Source organism: Oncorhynchus keta, chromosome 17 (assembly GCF_023373465.1).
Source record: "Oncorhynchus keta strain PuntledgeMale-10-30-2019 chromosome 17, Oket_V2, whole genome shotgun sequence".
Classification (NCBI taxonomy): Eukaryota; Metazoa; Chordata; class Actinopteri; order Salmoniformes; family Salmonidae; genus Oncorhynchus; species Oncorhynchus keta.
Window position 1 is genome coordinate 52,172,493 of NC_068437.1, and position 22,720 is coordinate 52,195,212.

Below are 22,720 nucleotides of genomic sequence, written 5' to 3' on the forward strand. Positions count from 1 at the left end.
AGGGAGGTGAGACACTGAGGAGAGGGAGGTGAGACACTGAGGAGAGGAGAGGTGAGACACTGAGAAGCCTGAGGAGGGAGGTGAGACACTGAGGAGAGGGAGGTGAGACACTGAGGAGAGGGAGGTGAGACACTGAGGAGAGGGAGGTGAGACACTGAGGAGAGGAGGACACTGAGGAGAGGAGGTGAGACACTGAGGAGAGGGAGGTGAGACACTGAGGAGAGGGAGGTGAGACACTGAGGAGAGGGGAGGTGAGACACTGAGGAGAGGGAGGTGAGACACTGAGGAGAGGGAGGTGAGACACTGAGGACACTGAGAGGGAGGTGAGACACTGAGGAGAGGGAGGTGAGACACTGAGGAGAGGGAGGTGAGACACTGAGGAGAGGGAGGTGAGACACTGAGGAGAGGAGGTGAGGAGGTGAGACACTGAGGTGAGACACTGAGGAGAGGGAGGTGAGACACTGAGGTGAGGCAGAGAGGTGAGACACTGAGGAGGGAGGGAGGTGAGACACTGAGGAGAGGGAGGTGAGACACTGAGGGAGAGGAGGGGGAGGTGAGACACCTGAGGAGAGGGAGGTGAGACACTGAGAAGCCTGAGGAGAGGGGAGGTGAGACACTGAGGAGAGGGAGGTGAGACACTGAGAAGCCTGAGGAGAGGGTGGTGAGACACTGAGGAGAGGGAGGTGAGACACTGAGGAGAGGGAGGTGAGACACTGAGGAGAGGGAGGTGAGACACTGAGGAGAGGGAGGTGAGACACTGAGGAGAGGGAGGTGAGACACTGAGGAGAGGAGGTGAGACACTGGAGGTGAGACACTGAGGAGAGGGAGGTGAGACACTGAGGAGAGGGGGAGGTGAGACACTGAGGAGAGGGAGGTGAGACACTGAGGAGGGGAGGTGAGACACTGAGAAGGAGGTGAGACACTGAGGTGAGACACTGAGGAGAGGGAGGTGAGACACTGAGAAGCCTGAGGAGAGAGGGAGGTGAGACACTGAGGAGAGGGAGGTGAGACACTGAGAAGGAGGAGGACACTGAGAGAGGGAGGTGAGACACTGAGGAGGGAGAGGAGAGGGGGAGGTGAGACACTGAGGAGAGGGAGGTGAGACACTGAGAGGGAGGTGAGACACTGAGAGGGAGGTGAGACACTGAGAGGGAGGTGAGACACTGAGAGGGAGGTGAGACACTGAGAGGGAGGTGAGACACTGAGAGGGAGGTGAGACACTGAGGAGAGGGAGGTGAGACACTGAGGAGAGGGAGGTGAGACACTGAGGAGAGGGAGGTGAGACACTGAGGAGAGGGAGGTGAGACACTGAGGAGAGGGAGGTGAGACACTGAGGAGAGACACTGAGGAGAGGGGAGTGAGACACTGAGGAGAGGGACTGGTGAGACACTGAGGAGAGGGAGGTGAGACACTGAGGAGAGGGAGGTGAGACACTGAGGAGAGGGAGGTGAGACACTGAGGCCTGAGGGAGGTGAGACACTGAGGAGAGGGAGGTGAGACACTGAGGAGAGGGAGGTGAGACACTGAGGAGAGGGAGGTGAGACACTGAGAAGCCTGAGGAGAGGGAGGTGAGACACTGAGGAGAGGGAGGTGAGACACTGAGGCCTGAGAGAGGGAGGTGAGACACTGAGGAGAGGGAGGTGAGACACTGAGAAGGGGAGGTGAGACACTGAGGAGAGGGAGGTGAGACACTGAGGAGAGGGAGGTGAGACACTGAGGAGAGGTGAGACACTGAGGAGAGGGAGGTGAGACACTGAGAAGCACTGAGGAGAGGGAGGTGAGACACTGAGGAGAGGGAGGTGAGACACTGAGGAGAGGGAGGTGAGACACTGAGGAGAGGGAGGTGAGACACTGAGGAGAGGGAGGTGAGACACTGAGGAGAGGGAGGTTAGACACTGAGACACTGAGGAGAGGGAGGTGAGACACTGAGGAGAGGGAGGTGAGACACTGAGGAGAGGGAGGTGAGACACTGAGGAGAGACACTGAGGTGAGACACTGAGACAGGAGAGACACTGAGGAGGAGACTGAGGTGAGACACTGAGGTGAGGAGACTGAGGTGAGACACTGAGGAGGGAGGTGAGACACTGAGGTGAGGCACTGAGGGAGACACTGAGGAGACTGAGGTGAGACACTGAGGTGAGGCACTGAGGTGAGACACTGGAGGTGAGACACTGAGACAGGGAGGTGAGACACTGAGAGGAGAGGGAGGTGAGAACTGAGGAGAGGGAGGTGAGACACTGAGAAGCCTGAGGAGAGGAGGAGGTGAGACACTGAGGAGAGGGAGGTGAGACACTGAGAAGAGGAGAGGAGGTGAGACACTGAGAAGCCTGAGGAGAGGGAGGTGAGACACTGAGGAGAGGGAGGTGAGACACTGAGGAGAGCACTGAGGAGAGGGAGGTGAGACACTGAGGAGAGGGAGGTGAGACACTGAGGAGAGGAGGTGAGACACTGAGGAGAGGGAGGTGAGACACTGAGGAGAGGGAGGTGAGACACTGAGGAGAGGGAGGTGAGACACTGAGGAGAGGGAGGTGAGACACTGAGGAGAGGGAGGTGAGACACTGAGGAGAGGGAGGTGAGACACTGAGGAGAGGGAGGTGAGACACTGAGGAGAGGGAGGTGAGACACTGAGGAGAGGTGAGACACTGAGGAGAGGGAGGTGAGACACTGAGGAGAGGGAGGTGAGACACTGAGGAGAGGTAGGTGAGACACTGAGGAGAGGGAGGCTAGACACTGAGAAGCCTGAGGAGAGGGAGGTGAGACACTGAGGAGAGGGAGGTTAGACACTGAGGAGAGGGAGGTTAGACACTGAGAAGCCTGAGAGGGAGGTGAGACACTGAGAAGCCTGAGGAGAGGGAGGTGAGACACTGAGAAGCCTGAGGAGAGGGAGGTGAGACACTGAGGAGAGGGAGGTGAGACACTGAGGAGAGGGAGGTGAGACACTGAGGAGAGGGAGGTGAGACACTGAGGAGAGGGAGGTGAGACACTGAGGAGAGGGAGGTGAGACACTGAGGAGAGGGAGGTGAGACACTGAGGAGAGGGAGGTGAGACACTGAGGAGAGGGAGGTGAGACACTGAGGAGAGGGAGGTGAGACACTGAGGAGAGGGAGGTGAGACACTGAGGAGAGGGAGGTTAGACACTGAGGAGAGGGAGGTGAGACACTGAGGAGAGGGAGGTGAGACACTGAGGAGAGGGAGGTGAGACACTGAGGAGAGGGAGGTGAGACACTGAGGAGAGGGAGGTGAGACACTGAGGAGAGGGAGGTGAGACACTGAGGAGAGGGAGGTGAGACACTGAGGAGAGGGAGGTGAGACACTGAGGAGAGGGAGGTGAGACACTGAGGAGAGGGAGGTGAGACACTGAGAAGCCTGAGGAGAGGGAGGTGAGACACTGAGGAGAGGGAGGTGAGACACTGAGAAGCCTGAGGAGAAGGAGGTGACACTGACACTGAATGTGCCACTTAGCAGACGTTTCTACGCATGTTAAGGGACTTACGGTAACAGTGACGCATGCATTTCTAGGATCTGATCCCTGCGAGTATAGAACCAATAACTTTGGTGAAATGTAGTGATTTATTTGACGTGTTTGTACCTGTGTCCGTGCCAGGCTGGCAGTGGTGCCAAGCGGAACAAGATAGTCCACATCGCCAGAGAGATCATGAGCTCCGAGAATGTATTTGTCAACGTCCTGAAGCTTCTCCATATCGTGAGTATTCTGCCACTTATCCCCTCTCTCTACATATTTGATAGCCTATCAACACAGTTATTGTTGTTGTTTGTATGAAGCCATCTTAGTCTCCAGTCCTGTGGGTTTGTGTTTTTCCATACGGTATAGTTTTCATCTCGTGAGAAGTCCCGTATGTTCTCCAGACTGCTCCATGTGTGTTTGATTGATTGCTAACCACTGAGGCACACCCCTTCATGAGGAACACACGGGGCCTTTCTGGGTTTTGTACACTACACCTCACTTCTCTCAGCCGCACGGCTTGCATCTCTGTTGGTTTCCCGAGGCCTCTCAGCGGTGGAGTGATCTGACGGTGGTCCGAGAGAAAGAGAGAGAACATGCTCAGCTGGTCAGAACATGCTCAGCTGGTCAGAACATGCTCAGCTGGTCAGAACATGCTCAGCTGGTCAGAACATGCTCAGCTGGTCAGAACATGCTCAGCTGGTCAGAACATGCTCAGCTGGTCAGAACATGCTCAGCTGGTCAGAACATGCTCAGCTGGTCAGAACATGCTCAGCTGGTCAGAACATGCTCAGCTGGTCAGAACATGCTCAGCTGGTCAGAACATGCTCAGCTGGTCAGAACATGCTCAGCTGGTCAGAACATGCACAGCTGGTCAGAACATGCTCAGCTGGTCAGAACATGCTCAGCTGGTCTGAGCTGGAGTCACTTAATGGTGTTTGTTGAACTCAGTGACTATATGTTTTGGTCTAACCACTAATTTTCTGGTTAGACCAAAATCTGAACAAATTGTAATAGTAAAATAGCTGACGTCTAGGTTCAGCTAGGGATTTTTCAAATTAGTTACACAAGACTAGTTTATTTTTCTCTCGTTGTTTACACATACAGTACATTCCAAGGACTAAGGGGTGGTAGGTCTGCACAGGATATGAAGTGAGAGACTTATGCTGTAGGCTGTGCCACAGATGAACCATGACTGACTGAGTCACTATCTCTGAAACCACACTGTGGGGGAGAGACAGGAAGTTATGCTGTAGGCATGTGTTTGATTCAGCAATCAAACCTTTTTAACCAAATCAGCAACACTTGTGTCCAGTGTAATTAATATAACATGTATTGGTTGGGGGGGTGGGCAGTACTTGAACCTTGAACCCCCCCATCTAAGCTGAGCAGTGTATTATGACTGTGAACTGCAGACGTAAGCTACAGGAGCTCCCTGCAACAGGGCCTGGGCCACTTACAGCCAATCTACAGGAGCTCCCTGCAACAGGGCCTGGGCCCCTTACAGCCAATCTAAAGGAGCTCCCTGCAACAGGGCCTGGGCCCCTTACAGCCAATCTACAGGAGCTCCCTGCAACAGGGCCTGGGCCACTTACAGCCAATCTACAGGAGCTCCCTGCAACAGGGCCTGGGCCCCTTACAGCCAATCTAAAGGAGCTCCCTGCAACAGGGCCTGGGCCCCTTACAGCCAATCTACAGGAGCTCCCTGCAACAGGGCCTGGGCCCCTTACAGCCAATCTAAAGGAGCTCCCTGCAACAGGGCCTGGGCCCCTTACAGCCAATCTACAGGAGCTCCCTGCAACAGGGCCTGGGCCCCTTACAGCCAATCTAAAGGAGCTCCCTGCAACAGGGCCTGGGCCCCTTACAGCCAATCTACAGGAGCTCCCTGCAACAGGGCCTGGGCCCCTTACAGCCAATCTACAGGAGCTCCCTGCAACAGGGCCTGGGCCACTTACAGCCAATCTAAAGGAGCTCCCTGCAACAGGGCCTGGGCCCCTTACAGCCAATCTACAGGAGCTCCCTGCAACAGGGCCTGGGCCCCTTACAGCCAATCTAAAGGAGCTCCCTGCAACAGGGCCTGGGCCCCTTACAGCCAATCTAAAGGAGCTCCCTGCAACAGGGCCTGGGCCCCTTACAGCCAATCTAAAGGAGCTCCCTGCAACAGGGCCTGGGCCCCTTACAGCCAATCTAAAGGAGCTCCCTGCAACAGGGCCTGGGCCCCTTACAGCCAATCTAAAGGAGCTCCCTGCAACAGGGCCTGGGCCCCTTACAGCCAATCTACAGGAGCTCCCTGCAACAGGGCCTGGGCCACTTACAGCCAATCTAAAGGAGCTCCCTGCAACAGGGCCTGGGCCCCTTACAGCCAATCTAAAGGAGCTCCCTGCAACAGGGCCTGGGCCCCTTACAGCCAATCTAAAGGAGCTCCCTGCAACAGGGCCTGGGCCCCTTACAGCCAATCTACAGGAGCTCCCTGCAACAGGGCCTGGGCCCTTACAGCCAATCTAAAGGAGCTCCCTGCAACAGGGCCTGGGCCCCTTACAGCCAATCTACAGGAGCTCCCTGCAACAGGGCCTGGGCCCCTTACAGCCAATCTACAGGAGCTCCCTGCAACAGGGCCTGGGCCCCTTACAGCCAATCTACAGGAGCTCCCTGCAACAGGGCCTGGGCCACTTACAGCCAATCTAAAGGAGCTCCCTGCAACAGGGCCTGGGCCCCTTACAGCCAATCTAAAGGAGCTCCCTGCAACAGGGCCTGGGCCCCTTACAGCCAATCTACAGGAGCTCCCTGCAACAGGGCCTGGGCCCCTTACAGCCAATCTACAGGAGCTCCCTGCAACAGGGCCTGGGCCACTTACAGCCAATCTAAAGGAGCTCCCTGCAACAGGGCCTGGGCCACTTACAGCCAATCTAAAGGAGCTCCCTGCAACAGGGCCTGGGCCCCTTACAGCCAATCTAAAGGAGCTCCCTGCAACAGGGCCTGGGCCACTTACAGCCAATCTACAGGAGCTCCCTGCAACAGGGCCTGGGCCCCTTACAGCCAATCTGGTGCGGAATGTGTTGTAATCTGTAGTAAGCCGTTTCACTGCTGCCCTAGCTGTGCCTCATCCTCCCCTCCCCTCCTGCTACCCTCTACTCTTTAAGGACTGGGGGTGTGGGGGGGGGTTCCTGGAAACAGGGCTATAATGGAAGACTGTTTAGTATAGAGGTCACAGGTCGAGGATGACTCGTCCTTCAGATCTAAAGTGAACTGAAATGTTCGCAGTTTAGAATGTTTGATGGGATTGTAACTGAACACTTTTCTGTGTTCTCTAAAAATAATACCCACGATATACAGACTCATGCTGTCTGTGTGGTGTGTTGCCTGTCTGTCTCTCCCTCTGACCCGTCTCTCCCTCTCCCCCTACAGGATTTCCGTGACGCGGTGGCGAAGGCTTCTCGTCCGAGTGGGAAGCCTATTATAGAGGAGGCTATTCTGAACCAGATCCTGTACTATCTGCCCCAGCTCTACGAACTGAACCAGGACCTGCTCAGAGAGCTGGAGGACAGGGTCGCCCAGTGGTACTGTACTAGTTTAGAACAATCTAATTTTCACAGTACCGTGCCGACCTGAACCGATCTGTGCTGGAACGGACGTTATGTTTTCGTATGGTCCATAACCAGGTCACCTCAGTACAGCTCGTCTTGGATTGACTCGTCTTTTATTGACTCTGTAGTGTGAAAAGGGTGTAATTCAGAATGAATCAAATTAATAGAATGAATCAATTCCTACGACCAGATCCACCACTAACTGATCTCCATCAACATCCCTTTAATTAATCATGACGAAGGAATTACACCTACATAAATCACTATCAGTCCTGAGGTAAACCACACATCAAAATCACATGGTAAATCTAAGCTTGACTGGCTAAATGTTGCATCTCTCACCAATCCTGTGATCGCTCTGACTGAAATAAATCAGAGACTCCATCTCTCTCTCAATGTCTGAGCCTTTGTTTCATTGATCAGGGATGAACATGGTCGTCTAGCTGACATCTTTGTGAAGAAAGGGCCTTATCTGAAGATGTATTCCACATACATCAGAGAGTTTGACAAGAATGTGGCTCTACTAGACGAGCATAGCAGGAAGAATCCAGCCTTCGCTGCAGTGGTGCGGGACTTTGAGGTAAACCGTCTCACTGGGTCAACCCGTTTTGGTGCGTTGTTGCTTGAAGGCGTGGTTTGTGATATGTTTTCTTTGTGGGTCTTGGTGTTGATGTTTGTGTGTGTGCTTGGCTTTCTGTCTGTGCATGTTTGTGTCTGCTAGTGTGTGTTGTAAATAATGTTTTTCTGACTGTGTCTCAGGCTGGTCCTCGCTGTGCCAGCCTGGCTCTGAGGCATTACCTGCTGAAGCCTGTTCAGAGGATCCCTCAGTATCAGATGCTGCTCACAGGTAAACTGCAACAGAGTGTGTGGTTATTTTGGGCCGTGTTCCTGGACAATATCAGGATTAGACTATTATAATTCAAATGTGCACAGAGAGATGTAACAAGATTGCTAAATCATTGCACATAATTACCGTAAAGAACTCCTCCCACTTTTTTATTTTTAAAAAATGAATTTTTTTAAACCTTTATTTAACTAGTCAAGTCAGTTAAGAACACATTCTTATTTTCAATGACGGCCTAGAAACAGTGGGTTAACTGCCTGTTCAGGGGCAGAATGACAGAACGACCTTGTCAGCTCGGGGATATGAACTTGCAACCTTTTCATCGGTAAGACGAGCAAATTCAGGCATGACATGCCAGCAACAAATGCAGCCACTAAGTATAACTGACCAAATTAGGAAAGACAATCATTGTAATTTTGAGTGTGGAAGAGGTGAAAAAATGGTTGTTTATCAACAATGACAAGCCACCTGGGTCTGACAACTTGGATGGAAAATTACTATAGGGAAGGACATTCAACAAGCACAGCGCTTACACAAATGACTGATGATTGGCTCAGAGAAAACTGATGATAAAAAGATTGTGGGAGCTGTTTTGTTAGACTTCAGTGCGGCTTTTGACATTATCGATCGTAGTCTGCTGGTGGGAAAAAACGTATGTGTTATGGCTTTACACCCCCTGTTATAATGTGGATAAAGAGTTACCTGTCTAACAGAACACAGAGGGTGTTTTGGCTTTACACCCCCTGCTATCATGTGGATAAAGAGTTAGCTGTCTAACAGAACACAGAGGGTGTTTTGGCTTTACACCCCCTGCTATCATGTGGATAAAGAGTTACCTGTCTAACAGAACACAGAGGGTGTTTTGGCTTTACACCCCCTGCTATATTGTGGATAAAGGGTTACCTGTCTAACAGAACACAGAGGGTGTTATGGCTTTACACCCCTGCTATCATGTGGATAAAGAGTTACCTGTCTAACAGAACACAGAGGGTGTTATGGCTTTACACCCCTGCTATATTGTGGATAAAGAGTTACCTGTCTAACAGAACACAGAGGGTGTTTGGCTTTACACCCCCTGCTATCATGTGGATAAAGAGTTACCTGTCTAATAGAACACAGAGGGTGTTATGGCTTTACACCCCCTGCTATATTGTGGATAAAGAGTTACCTGTCTAACAGAACACAGAGGGTGTTTTGGCTTTACACCCCCTGCTATCATGTGGATAAAGAGTTAGCTGTCTAACAGAACACAGAGGGTGTTTTGGCTTTACACCCCCTGCTATCATGTGGATAAAGAGTTACCTGTCTAACAGAACACAGAGGGTGTTTTGGCTTTACACCCCCTGCTATCATGTGGATAAAGAGTTAGCTGTCTAACAGAACACAGAGGGTGTTTTGGCTTTACACCCCCTGCTATCATGTGGATAAAGAGTTACCTGTCTAACAGAACACAGAGGGTGTTTTGGCTTTACACCCCCTGCTATCATGTGGATAAAGAGTTACCTGTCTAATAGAACACAGAGGGTGTTCTTTAATGGAAGCCTCTCCAACATAATCCAGGTAGAATCAGGAATCCCACAGGGCAGCTGTCTAAACCCGTTAGTTCTTTTCAATCTTTACGAACAACATGCCACTGACTTTGAGTAAAGCCAGTGTGTCTATGTACGCGGATGATTCCACACTATACACGTCAGCTACTACAGCGACTGAAATGACTGCAACACTTAACAAAGAGCTGCAGTTAGTTTCAGAGTGGGTGGCTAGAAATACATTTGTCCTAAATATTTCTAAAACTAAAAAGTATTGTATTTCGGACAAATCCTTCACTAAACCCTAAACCTCAACTTAATCGTGTAATGAATAATGTATACCATCACTCATTCATATATCCTTATGTACATATTCTTTATCCCCTTACACTGTGTATAAGACTGTAGTTTAGGAATTGTTAGTTAGATTACTTGTTGGTTATTACTGCGTTGTCGGAACTAGAAGCACAAGCATTTCGCTACACTCGCATTAACATCTGCTAACCATGTGTATGTGACAAATACATTTTGATTTGATTTGATTTTTACATAGAGCCATGACTACATGGAACTCTATTCCACAGTACTACATAGAGCCATGACTACATGGAACTCTATTCCACAGTACTACATAGAGCCATGACTACATGGAACTATATTCCACAGTACTACATAGAGCCATGACTACATGGAACTCTATTCCACAGTACTACATAGAGCCATGACTACATGGAACTATATTCCACAGTACTACATAGAGCCATGACTACATGGAACTCTATTCCACAGTACTACATAGAGCCATTACTACATGGAACTATATTCCACAGTACTACATAGAGCCATGACTACATGGAACTCTATTCCACAGTACTACATAGAGACATGACTACATGGAACTCTATTCCACAGTACTACATAGAGCCATGACTACATGGAACTATATTCCACAGTACTACATAGAGCCATTACTACATGGAACTCTATTCCACAGTACTACATAGAGCCATTACTACATGGAACTCTATTCCACAGTACTACATAGAGCCATGACTACATGGAACTATATTCCACAGTACTACATAGAGCCATGACTACATGGAACTCTATTCCACAGTACTACATAGAGCCATGACTACATGGAACTCTATTCCACAGTACTACATAGAGCCATGACTACATGGAACTATATTCCACAGTACTACATAGAGCCATTACTACATGGAACTCTATTCCACAGTACTACATAGAGCCATGACTACATGGAACTCTATTCCACAGTACTACATAGAGCCATGACTACATGGAACTCTATTCCACAGTACTACATAGAGCCATGACTACATGGAACTCTATTCCACAGTACTACATAGAGCCATGACTACATGGAACTCTATTCCACAGTACTACATAGAGCCATGACTACATGGAACTCTATTCCACAGTACTACATAGAGCCATGACTACATGGAACTCTATTCCACATCAGGTAACTGATGCCATCAGTAAAATCAGATTTTAAAAACAGATAAAAATACACGTTATGGGACAAATGGGGATCTGTGAAGAGACACACACACACACAGGTACAGACACGCATACACATAATAAGACACACACACGTACATATTGATTTTGTGTTGTAGATGTGTGGTAGTGGTGGAGTAGTACTGAGGGAACACACTTAATATGTTGTGAAAGGTGTTATGAAATCGAATGTCATGTAATATTTTAAATTGTATATAACTGCCTTAATGGTGCTGGACCGCAGGAAGAGTAGCTGCTGGGATCCTTAATAAATACAAATTATTTGAGGGAACTGTGCGAATTTGTGAAGTAAGCTAAATGGTGTCACGTCGCCCTCTACTGGTCAGAGACGTTCAAAACATGTCGAGAATTTTCCAGCTACTCCTCAAGCCACTCGTACTCGGATTTTGAAGCGCGGTCCAAATCTGATTTGATGACATAACGAGCTTTAACGTGCCAGAGGGCTTAGCATCGCACGAGACTAATGTGAAAAAATGCCTTTCACCACGTCACTCTTGTATAATTCCATTTCACAAAGCACCTTTTTTTGTTGTTGTATATCAGGATTTTCACAGTCCCAATTACATTACAGGAATTTCCTATACAATACGAGGCACTTGTCCTGCGTAGTAAACAAAGGCACCTGTATTGACCTATTGAACTGCCGATTGGCTGTTCCTAGTGTAGCATCATTGGATAGAGTATGTTTTTAATGTTCTCTAAAATGGTGTGTCATTTCAGACTACCTGAAGAACCTGTCTCCAGACTCGGCAGATTACAAAGACACACAAGGTAAAGCAAAACACTTGGTATCATGGTCAAGGATGTCCTCTGCATAAAATCATTCTGAGACTCATTCCCCTCACAAGCACAGGGTCTCCACATTTACTGTAGAGAACAGGACACACGTAGTAGCTGTAATAAGACGAAAGTGAACCAGGAAGTCTAGGGGGTTAAATGTGTTTATATTAGTAATATAATAGTAGCCTAATCCCTGTATCTCCATATCCACCCACAGCTGCTCTGGGCATCGTGAAGGAGGTGGCCAACCATGCCAATGACATCATGAAACAGGGGGTGAGATGGAAGAACATCGTTTTAATTCACTGCCTTTATGACCAGACCTGTGGTGGAATATTCACTTTTCTTTATTTATCCCTTTTTTCTCTCAGGATAACTTCCAGAAGCTGATTCAGGTTCAGTGCCGTCTGAACGGACACCATGAGATCGTCCTGCCTGGGAGGGTGGGTATCAGCAGGGACCTCCATGGCTCACTGAGAGGAATTTGGGTTTTTCATTGATTATGGATTGGCTTCTAAAGAGTTAAATCACTGATGTGTCTGATGTGTGGTGTGTTACTGAAAGAGTTAAATCACTGGTGTCTGATGTGTGGTGTGTTACTGAAAGAGTTAAATCACTGGTGTCTGATGTGTGGTGTGTTACTGAAAGAGTTAAATCACTGGTGTCTGATGTGTGGTGTGTTAGTGAAAGAGTTAAATCACTGATGTCTGATGTGTGGTGTGTTAGTGAAAGAGTTAAATCACTGGTGTCTGATGGGTGGTGTGTTACTGAAAGAGTTAAATCACTGATGTCTGATGTGTTAGTGAAAGAGTTAAATCACTGGTGTCTGATGGGTGGTGTGTTACTGAAAGAGTTAAATCACTGGTGTCTGATGTGTGGTGTGTTACTGAAAGAGTTAAATCACTGGTGTCTGATGTGTGGTGTGTTACTGAAAGAGTTAAATCACTGGTGTCTGATGTGTTCCAGGTGTTCCTGAAAGAGTTAAATCACTGGTGTCTGATGTGTGGTGTGTTACTGAAAGAGTTAAATCACTGGTGTCTGATGTGTGGTGTGTTACTGAAAGAGTTAAATCACTGGTGTCTGATGTGTGGTGTGTTAGTGAAAGAGTTAAATCACTGGTGTCTGATGTGTGGTGTGTTAGTGAAAGAGTTAAATCACTGGTGTCTGATGTGTGGTGTGTTACTGAAAGAGTTCAATCACTGGTGTCTGATGTGTGGTGTGTTACTGAAAGAGTTAAATCACTGGTGTCTGATGTGTGGTGTGTTACTGAAAGAGTTAAATCACTGGTGTCTGATGTGTGGTGTGTTAGTGAAAGAGTTAAATCACTGGTGTCTGATGTGTGGTGTGTTAGTGAAAGAGTTAAATCACTGGTGTCTGATGTGTGGTGTGTTACTGAAAGAGTTAAATCACTGGTGTCTGATGTGTGGTGTGTTACTGAAAGAGTTAAATCACTGGTGTCTGATGTGTGGTGTGTTACTGAAAGAGTTAAATCACTGGTGTCTGATGTGTGGTGTGTTAGTGAAAGAGTTAAATCACTGGTGTCTGATGTGTTCCAGGTGTTCCTGAAAGAGTTAAATCACTGGTGTCTGATGTGTGGTGTGTTACTGAAAGAGTTAAATCACTGGTGTCTGGTGTGTGTACTGAAAGAGTTAAATCACTGGTGTCTGATGTGTGGTGTGTTACTGAAAGAGTTAAATCACTGGTGTCTGATGTGTGGTGTGTTACTGAAAGAGTTAAATCACTGGTGTCTGATGTGTTCCAGGTGTTCCTGAAAGAGTTAAATCACTGGTGTCTGATGTGTGGTGTGTTACTGAAAGAGTTAAATCACTGGTGTCTGATGTGTTACTGAAAGAGTTAAATCACTGGTGTCTGATGTGTGGTGTGTTAGTGAAAGAGTTAAATCACTGATGTCTGATGTGTGGTGTGTTAGTGTGAAAGAGTTAAATCACTGGTGTCTGATGTGTGGTGTGTTACTGAAAGAGTTAAATCACTGGTGTCTGATGTGTGGTGTGTTACTGAAAGAGTTAAATCACTGGTGTCTGATGTGTGGTGTGTTAGTGAAAGAGTTAAATCACTGGTGTCTGATGTGTGGTGTGTTACTGAAAGAGTTAAATCACTGGTGTCTGATGTGTGGTGTGTTACTGAAAGAGTTAAATCACTGGTGTCTGATGTGTGGTGTGTTACTGAAAGAGTTAAATCACTGGTGTCTGATGTGTGGTGTGTTACTGAAAGAGTTAAATCACTGGTGTCTGATGTGTGGTGTGTTACTGAAAGAGTTAAATCACTGGTGTCTGATGTGTGGTGTGTTACTGAAAGAGTTAAATCACTGGTGTCTGATGTGTGGTTACTGTGTTACTGAAAGAGTTAAATCACTGGTGTCTGATGTGTGGTGTGTTACTGAAAGAGTTAAATCACTGGTTAAATCACTGGTGTCTGATGTGTGGTGTGTTACTGAAAGAGTTAAATCACTGGTGTCTGATGTGTGGTGTGTTACTGAAAGAGTTAAATCACTGGTGTCTGATGTGTGGTGTGTTACTGAAAGAGTTAAATCACTGGTGTCTGATGTGTGGTGTGTTACTGAAAGAGTTAAATCACTGGTGTCTGATGTGTGGTGTGTTACTGAAAGAGTTCAATCACTGGTGTCTGATGTGTGGTGTGGTCCTGAAAGAGTTCAATCACTGGTGTCTGATGTTTGGTGTGTTAGTGAAAGAGTTCAATCACTGGTGTCTGATGTGTTCCAGGTGTTCCTGAAAGAGGGTGTTCTGATGTGTGTGTGTGTTACTGAAAGAGTTCAATCACTGGTGTCTGATGTGTGGTGTGTTACTGAAATAGTTAAATCACTGGTGTCTGATGTGTTCCAGGTGTTCCTGAAAGAGTTAAATCACTGGTGTCTGATGTGTTCCAGGTGTTCCTGAAAGAGTTAAATCACTGGTGTCTGATGTGTGGTGTGTTAGTGAAAGAGTTAAATCACTGGTGTCTGATGTGTGGTGTGTTAGTGAAAGAGTTAAATCACTGGTGTCTGATGTGTGGTGTGTTACTGAAAGAGTTAAATCACTGGTGTCTGATGTGTGGTGTGTTACTGAAAGAGTTAAATCACTGGTGTCTGATGTGTTCCAGGTGTTCCTGAAAGAGTTAAATCACTGGTGTCTGATGTGTGGTGTGTTAGTGAAAGAGTTAAATCACTGGTGTCTGATGTGTGGTGTGTTAGTGAAAGAGTTAAATCACTGGTGTCTGATGTGTTCCAGGTGTTCCTGAAAGAGTTAAATCACTGGTGTCTGATGTGTGGTGTGTTACTGAAGAGAGTTCAATCACTGGTGTCTGAGTCTGGTGTGTTACTGAAAGAGTTAAATCACTGGTGTCTGAGTTAAATCACTGGTGTCTGATGTGTTACTGAAAGGTGTGTTACTGAAAGAGTTAAATCACTGGTGTCTGATGTGTGGTGTGTTACTGAAAGAGTTAAATCACTGGTGTCTGATGTGTGGTGTGTTACTGAAAGAGTTAAATCACTGGTGTCTGATGTGTGGTGTGTTACTGAAAGAGTTAAATCACTGGTGTCTGATGTGTGGTGTGTTACTGAAAGAGTTAAATCACTGGTGTCTGATGTGTGGTGTGTTACTGAAAGAGTTAAATCACTGGTGTCTGATGTGTGGTGTGTTACTGAAAGAGTTAAATCACTGGTGTCTGATGTGTGGTGTGTTCCTGAAAGAGTTCAATCACTGGTGTCCGATGTTTGGTGTGTTAGTGAAAGAGTTCAATCACTGGTGTCTGATGTGTTCCAGGTGTTCCTGAAAGAGGGTGTTCTGATGTGTGGTGTGTTCCTGAAAGAGTTCAATCACTGGTGTCTGATGTGTGGTGTGTTACTGAAATAGTTAAATCACTGGTGTCTGATGTGTTCCAGGTGTTCCTGAAAGAGTTAAATCACTGGTGTCTGATGTGTTCCAGGTGTTCCTGAAAGAGTTAAATCACTGGTGTCTGATGTGTGGTGTGTTAGTGAAAGAGTTAAATCACTGGTGTCTGATGTGTGGTGTGTTAGTGAAAGAGTTAAATCACTGGTGTCTGATGTGTGGTGTGTTCCTGAAAGAGTTCAATCACTGGTGTCTGATGTGTGGTGTGTTACTGAAAGAGTTAAATCACTGGTGTCTGATGTGTTCCAGGTGTTCCTGAAAGAGTTAAATCACTGGTGTCTGATGTGTGGTGTGTTAGTGAAAGAGTTAAATCACTGGTGTCTGATGTGTGGTGTGTTACTGAAAGAGTTAAATCACTGGTGTCTGATGTGTTCCAGGTGTTCCTGAAAGAGTTAAATCACTGGTGTCTGATGTGTGGTGTGTTACTGAAAGAGTTAAATCACTGGTGTCTGATGTGTTCCAGGTGTTCCTGAAAGAGTTAAATCACTGGTGTCTGATGTGTTCCAGGTGTTCCTGAAAGAGTTAAATCACTGGTGTCTGATGTGTTCCAGGTGTTACTGAAAGAGTTAAATCACTGGTGTCTGATGTGTTCCAGGTGTTCCTGAAAGAGGGTGTTCTGATGAAGCTCTCCAGGAAGGTCATGCAGCCCAGGATGTTCTTCCTGGTGAGTAGGAAACAAAATGAGCCTTTCTTAATTTGACTCGTTCTGATAGTGCCTTCTGATTCGTCCCTACTGAACACTACCCAGTTGTGTCTCCTTCCTTTCTCCCACCACTAGTATCGGATCATGAGATCTGATCATAGCCATGGGAAGTACGGGTGCTTGAACCCCCCACACACACACACACACACACACAAAACGACTCCTGTATGAGCGGACTAAAATAGTGTCAGCAGTGTGGGAAGAAAAGATTCTCTTCGCACCTCCCTCCACCCCATCTTCCCTCGGCCATGAGTATGATACCAACAGGCTCAGAGACAGTTTCTATCTACAAGCCATCAGACTACTGAACACTTGAACTGCACTGACCATCTGCTCTGACTCTCCACACCTTAGCACGCATGCACTCACTAACACACACTACACCACACACACACTGAGTATACCAAACATTAGGAACACCTCCCCTTTTGCCATCAGAACAGCCTCAATTCACCAGGACACGCACTCTACAAGGTGTTGAAAGCGTTCCACAGGGATGCTGGCCCATGTTGACTCCAATGCTTCCCACAGTTGTGTCAAGTTGGCTGGATGTTCATTGGGTGGTGGACCATTCTTGATACACACAGGAAACTGTTGTGTGAAAAAGCCAGCGGTTTTGCAGTTCTTAACACAAACCGGTGCGTCTGGCATCTCCTACCTGTGGGCCAGGCATCTCCTACCTGTGGGCCAGGCATCTCCTACCGGTGGGCCTGGCATCTCCTACCGGTGGGCCTGGCATCTCCTACCGGTGGGCCTGGCATCTCCTACCGGTGGGCCTGGCATCTCCTACCGGTGGGCCTGGCATCTCCTACCGGTGGGCCTGGCATCTCCTACCGGTGGGCCTGGCATCTCCTACCGGTGGGCCTGGCATCTCCTACCGGTGCGTCTGGCATCTCCTACCGGTGCGTCTGGCATCTCCTACCGGTGCGTCTGGCATCTCCTACCGGTGCGTCTGGCATCTCCTACCGGTGCGTCTGGCATCTCCTACCGGTGGGCCAGGCATCTCCTACCGGTGGGCCAGGCATCTCCTACCGGTGGGCCAGGCATCTCCTACCGGTGGGCCAGGCATCTCCTACCGGTGGGCCAGGCATCTCCTACCGGTGGGCCAGGCATCTCCTACCGGTGGGCCAGGCATCTCCTACCGGTGGGCCAGGCATCTCCTACCGGTGGGCCAGGCATCTCCTACCGGTGGGCCAGGCATCTCCTACCGGTGGGCCAGGCATCTCCTACCGGTGGGCCAGGCATCTCCTACCGGTGGGCCAGGCATCTCCTACCGGTGGGCCTGGCATCTCCTACCGGTGCGTCTGGCATCTCCTACCGGTGCGCCCGGCATCTCCTACCGGTGGGCCCGGCATCTCCTACCGGTGGCCCGGCATCTCCTACCGGTGGGCCTGGCATCTCCTACCGGTGCGTCTGGCATCTCCTACCGGTGCGCCCGGCATCTCCTACCGGTGGGCCCGGCATCTCCTACCGGTGGGCCCGGCATCTCCTACCGGTGGGCCTGGCATCTCCTACCATACTGTACCCCATTCAAAGGCACCTCACTTTTGTCTTGCCCGTTCCCCCTTTGAATGGCACACATACACAATCCATGTCTCAAGACTTAAAAATCCTTCTTTAACTCGTTTCCTCCCCATCTACACTGATTTGAAGTTGCTTTTACAAGTGACATCAATAAAGGATCATAGCTTTCACCTGGTCAGTCTACAGTACCGTTGGAAAGTATACAGACCCCTTGACTTTTTCCACATTTTGTTACATTACAGCCTTATTCTAAAATGGATTAAATAGATTTTTTCCAGCAATCTACACACAATACCCCATAATGACATCACAATACCCCATAATGACATCACAATATCCCATAATGATATCACAATATCCCATAATGATATCACAATACCCCATAGGCAGGGTAGCCTAGTGGTTAGAGTGTTGAACTAGTAACCGGAAGGTGCTGACAAGGTACAAATCTGTCGTTCTGCCCCTGAACAGGCAGTTAACCCACTGTTCCTAGGCCGTCATTGAAAATAAGAATTTGTTCTTATCTGACTTGCCTAGTTAAATAAAGGTAATATATATATATATATATATATATATATATATTAATAATAATAATGACAAAGCAAAAACTGTTTTTTAGAAATGTGTGCGAATTTATATTTGCAAATGTATATAAGTATTGAGACCCTTTGCTATGAGACTCGAAATTGAGCTCAGGTGCATCCTGTTTCCATGGCTCATCCTTGATGTTTTTACAACTTGATCGGAGTCCACCTGTGGTAATTTCAATTGAGTGGACATGATTTGGAAAGGCACACACCTGTCTATATAACGTCCCATAGTTGACAGTGCATGTCAGAGCAAAAACCAAGCCATGAGGTCGAAGGAATTGTCCGTAGAGCTCCGAGACAGGATTGTTTCGAGGCACAGATCTGGGAAAGGGTACCAAAAAATGTCTGCAGCATTGAAGGTCCTGAAGAACAGCACTCCACCAATCAGGCCTTTAGGGTAGAGTGGCTAGACGGAAGGCACTCCTCAGTAAAAGGCACATGACAGCCCACTTGGAGTTTTCCAAAAGGCACCTAAAGATTCTTTGGTCTGATGAAATCAAGGTTGAACTCTTTGGCCTGAATGCCAAGCGTCACGTCTGGAGGAAACCTGGCACCATCCCTACGGTGAAGCATGGTGGTGGCAGCATCATGCTGTGGGGATGTTTTTCAGCAGCAGGGACTGGGAGACTAGTCAGGATTGAGGCTAAGCTGAAAGGAGCCTTGTACAGAGAGATCCTTGATGACAGCCTGCCCCAGAGTGCTCAGGACCTCACACTGGGGCACCGGTTCACCTTCCAACAGGACAACGACCCTGAGCACACAGCCAAGACAACACAGGAGTGGCTTCGGGACAAGTCTCTGAATGTCCTTTAGTGGCTCAGCCAGAGCCCAGACTTGAACTAAATAGAACATCTCTGGAGAGACCTGAAAATAGCTGTGCAGCAACACTCCTCATCCAACCTGACAGAGCTTGAGAGGATCTGCAGAGAAGAATGGGAGAAACTCCCCAAATACAGGTGTGTCAAGCTTGTAGCGTCATACCAAAGAAGACTTCGAGACTGTACTCGCTGCCAAAGGTGCTTCAACAAAGTACTGAGTAAAGGGTCTGAATACTTATGCAAATGTGACATTTCAGTTTTTATTTTATTTTAATAAATGAGCAAAAATGTATTGATGAGGAACATAAAGGCTGTAAAAAATTGTGGAAGGGGTCTGAATACTTTCCAACAGCAGTGTATGTCATGGAAGGTGTCTATGTACACTCAGTGAAATTCAAGCTACACATCACAACTGCTGCTTCCAGACTCTTATTATTGTTATTATTATTGCTAAATACTACACAATTGAAACACTACCGCCCCCCCAATACCCCTTCTCCAAAGGACGTGTAAATATTGGACTATAAACTGTGCTTTCCTGTTTTATAATTATGCAAAAATATATATATTCTACTGAGACATTTAATTTACATTCTTATATTTTATTGGTTCTTATTGTTGTTGCATTGTTGAGAAGGAACCTGCATGTAAGGAACCTGCATGTGAGCACGGAAGCCTAGGGCATGTAAGGAACCTGCATGTGAGCAAGGAAGCCTAGGGCATGTAAGGAACCTGCATGTGAGCACGGAAGCCTAGGGCATGTAAGGAACCTGCATGTGAGCACGGAAGCCTAGGGCATGTAAGGAACCTGCATGTGAGCACGGAAGCCTCGGGCATGTAAGGAACCTGCATGTAAGGAACCTGCATGTGAGCACGGAAGCCTAGGGCATGTAAGGAACCTGCATGTGAGCACGGAAGCCTAGGGCATGTAAGGAACCTGCATGTAAGGAACCTGCATGTGAGCACGGAAGCCTAGGGCATGTAAGGAACCTGCATGTGAGCACGGAAGCCTAGGGCATGTAAGGAACCTGCATGTAAGGAACCTGCATGTGAGCACGGAAGCCTAGGGCATGTAAGGAACCTGCATGTGAGCACGGAAGCCTAGGGCATGTAAGGAACCTGCATGTGAGCACGGAAGCCTAGGGCATGTGAGGAACCTGCATGTAAGGAACCTGCATGTGAGCACGGAAGCCTAGGGCATGTAAGGAACCTGCATGTGAGCACGGAAGCCTAGGGCATGTGAGGAACCTGCATGGTGGACGCCATATACCATGTTTATCCTGACCAGACGACTAATAAACCTTTAAACTCTCGAGTGTTGATGAGCGATTCCAGTGAATACATGTGTTTGTTTTTAACCAGTTCAACGACACGTTGCTGTACACCACACCAGTTCAATCTGGCCAGTTCAAACTCAACAACATGCTGTCTCTGACTGGGATGAAGGTGAGAGCTCATCAACTGTGTCTGAAATTGTACCCTATTCCCTATATAGTGCACTAATTCTGGCCAGAGCCACATAAAGCAGCATAGATACATTTCAGATGAGTTTATAGATTTAAATGTTCCACAACAAAACAATGTTATTTCCCTGATAAGAGAGCGTGTAATAGTTATGTTAAAAATGAATGTAATTGCAGGTCAGCAAACCCAGCCAAGAGGCCTTTCAGAATGAGCTGACCATTGAGAGTGTGGAACGCTCCTTCATACTCTCTGGCAGGTGAGAACCGGTCACAATATAGAGCAAGTTCTAATGCTAAATATTTAAGCGATAAGGCCTGTGGGAGTGTGGTTTATACCACGGCTAAGGGCTGTTCTTATGCACGATGCAACGCGGAGTGCCTGGATACAGCCCTTAGCCGTGGTATATTGGCCATATATCACAAAACCCCCAAGGTGCCTTATTGCTATTATAAACTGGTTATCAACGTAATTAGAGCATTAAAAATAAATGTTTTGTCATACACTCCCTGTCAGCCAATCAGCATTCAGGGCTCGAGCCACCCAGGTTATAATACTGATTATAAGCATGAATGAAGCTATATAATCTCTTATATTATTGAACATGGCTGGCGACATTTAGTCAGGATCGGTATGAGATTATTATAAGACATTATAACAGGGTTCATACATTCTTATGACTAGGGCACATGACCCTTTAGTCTCTAAGCTCTGATGCTGCTGGTTATTAGTCATCTACCAAACTTGCAAACTGCCTGATACTCAGCACTCTATTGTCCTCCTAATCACAATGACATCAATGCAAATGTTTTTGAAAATCTAATCAAGCACTTCATGAGAGCTCTTGTTGCGCAACATTTCTATAGGCTATGCAATTGTGCGAGAAAACAGAGTGATGGCCTCTATTAAAAAGAGGATCCCATCAGCTTTCAATAGGGTAGGTCTACTACATTTATTTATCAACTTTCCCAATATTAAGCACATTGCGTATCTTTACAACAGGAGTATAGCCTACCTGGCTGGCATGAAAATGAACCAGGGGGAAAAGCATCCTCCATTTGTTATTTAAGTGCACAGATGACATGTATTTTCCCCTGCTGCCCCTGGTTCAATACAGGTGCATGATAATGGTCCATTCTAATTCAAAACAAATGTCACACATATATTATTTAGTATATTTTAAGACAAGATTAAATTAAGAATAGTCTGATGGGTGACAATATTAGCCTGTCACGTGTGAATGATATATTATCAGTTGTGAATGATGCCCATCATAAGAAACAATGCCTTCGAAATACAGTCGCACACCTCAGGTAGCCTAGCCCATATTTTAAATAAGGTTTGTAATCACAACTAAAGTGGCCAAATAACTTCTTTAAAATTAAGCACATTAATCCGCTTTACAAGGGGTGTAGAGCCTAACTTGTATTTATAAGCAGTGGGTGAGTTTCAAGTTTAGGGAAGATCATTTTCACCATAAAAATGCACTTTTTATAATAAAAGCATTACATGCATAATTGCATTCGCGGTCACTTTTGATGATGGTGTTTTTCCCGCTAAACTTATAGCACAACCATGCTGCCCGTATAATGTGAAATAATAGCCTAATAGTATATCAACATGTTATTCTAAACGTTCGAATCTGTTGAGTCAGCCACATTGCATAAAACAGACCCCATCACGTGACGGACAGCGGTGTGAGTGAGACACGTTTCAGATTGCGCAGCACACACCGGGAGAAGGGCACATTATTAAGTACTTGTCAAATTGTGAATGATAGACTATTGGCGTGTGTACAGCCTGCGCAAAAAAACTAAGCAGAGCTCATGACTTCCAAGCGACTTTTTTTTCCAAATTATCAGTTTCATCACGCAGCCTTACAAAACATATAGCCCAACGTTTGTAGAGCAACTAAAGTAACCGCTCAACACAGAATATGTGTTCACTCCCTCAAATCGTTTGGAGAAAATA

At 47.3% G+C, this 22,720-nt stretch overlaps 1 protein-coding gene and 1 long non-coding RNA gene across 6 annotated transcripts in view; one reads left to right on the plus strand and one right to left on the minus strand.

Moving 5' to 3' along the window:
* Window positions 1-22,720, plus strand: part of LOC118396073 (FYVE, RhoGEF and PH domain-containing protein 6-like) — a 58,822-nt gene that overhangs the window by 22,332 nt on the left and 13,770 nt on the right. For all 3 annotated transcript variants that reach the window (XR_008066935.1, XM_052466518.1, XM_052466516.1), the window contains exons 4-13: window positions 3,605-3,703; window positions 6,869-7,020; window positions 7,471-7,627; window positions 7,807-7,894; window positions 11,689-11,739; window positions 11,966-12,024; window positions 12,120-12,191; window positions 16,249-16,317; window positions 20,651-20,734; window positions 20,929-21,008. Coding sequence is in view for 2 of the 3 variants with exons in the window: in XM_052466518.1 (XP_052322478.1) it covers window positions 3,605-3,703; window positions 6,869-7,020; window positions 7,471-7,627; window positions 7,807-7,894; window positions 11,689-11,739; window positions 11,966-12,024; window positions 12,120-12,191; window positions 16,249-16,317; window positions 20,651-20,734; window positions 20,929-21,008 (911 nt within the window). In the remaining variant the exon portion in view is untranslated. The remainder of the gene's footprint in view (window positions 1-3,604; window positions 3,704-6,868; window positions 7,021-7,470; window positions 7,628-7,806; window positions 7,895-11,688; window positions 11,740-11,965; window positions 12,025-12,119; window positions 12,192-16,248; window positions 16,318-20,650; window positions 20,735-20,928; window positions 21,009-22,720) is intronic.
* On the minus strand, window positions 19,812-20,638 carry LOC127908344 (uncharacterized). Of its 3 annotated transcripts, none has more exons than XR_008066938.1 (4): window positions 20,461-20,638; window positions 20,135-20,407; window positions 20,021-20,058; window positions 19,812-19,982 (listed from the first exon to the last, which is right to left on the minus strand). It is a non-coding gene; the product is annotated as an uncharacterized LOC127908344 (long non-coding RNA). The 3 variants fall into 3 exon arrangements; XR_008066936.1 differs by having other exon boundaries at window positions 20,021-20,096; XR_008066937.1 differs by lacking the exon at window positions 20,021-20,058.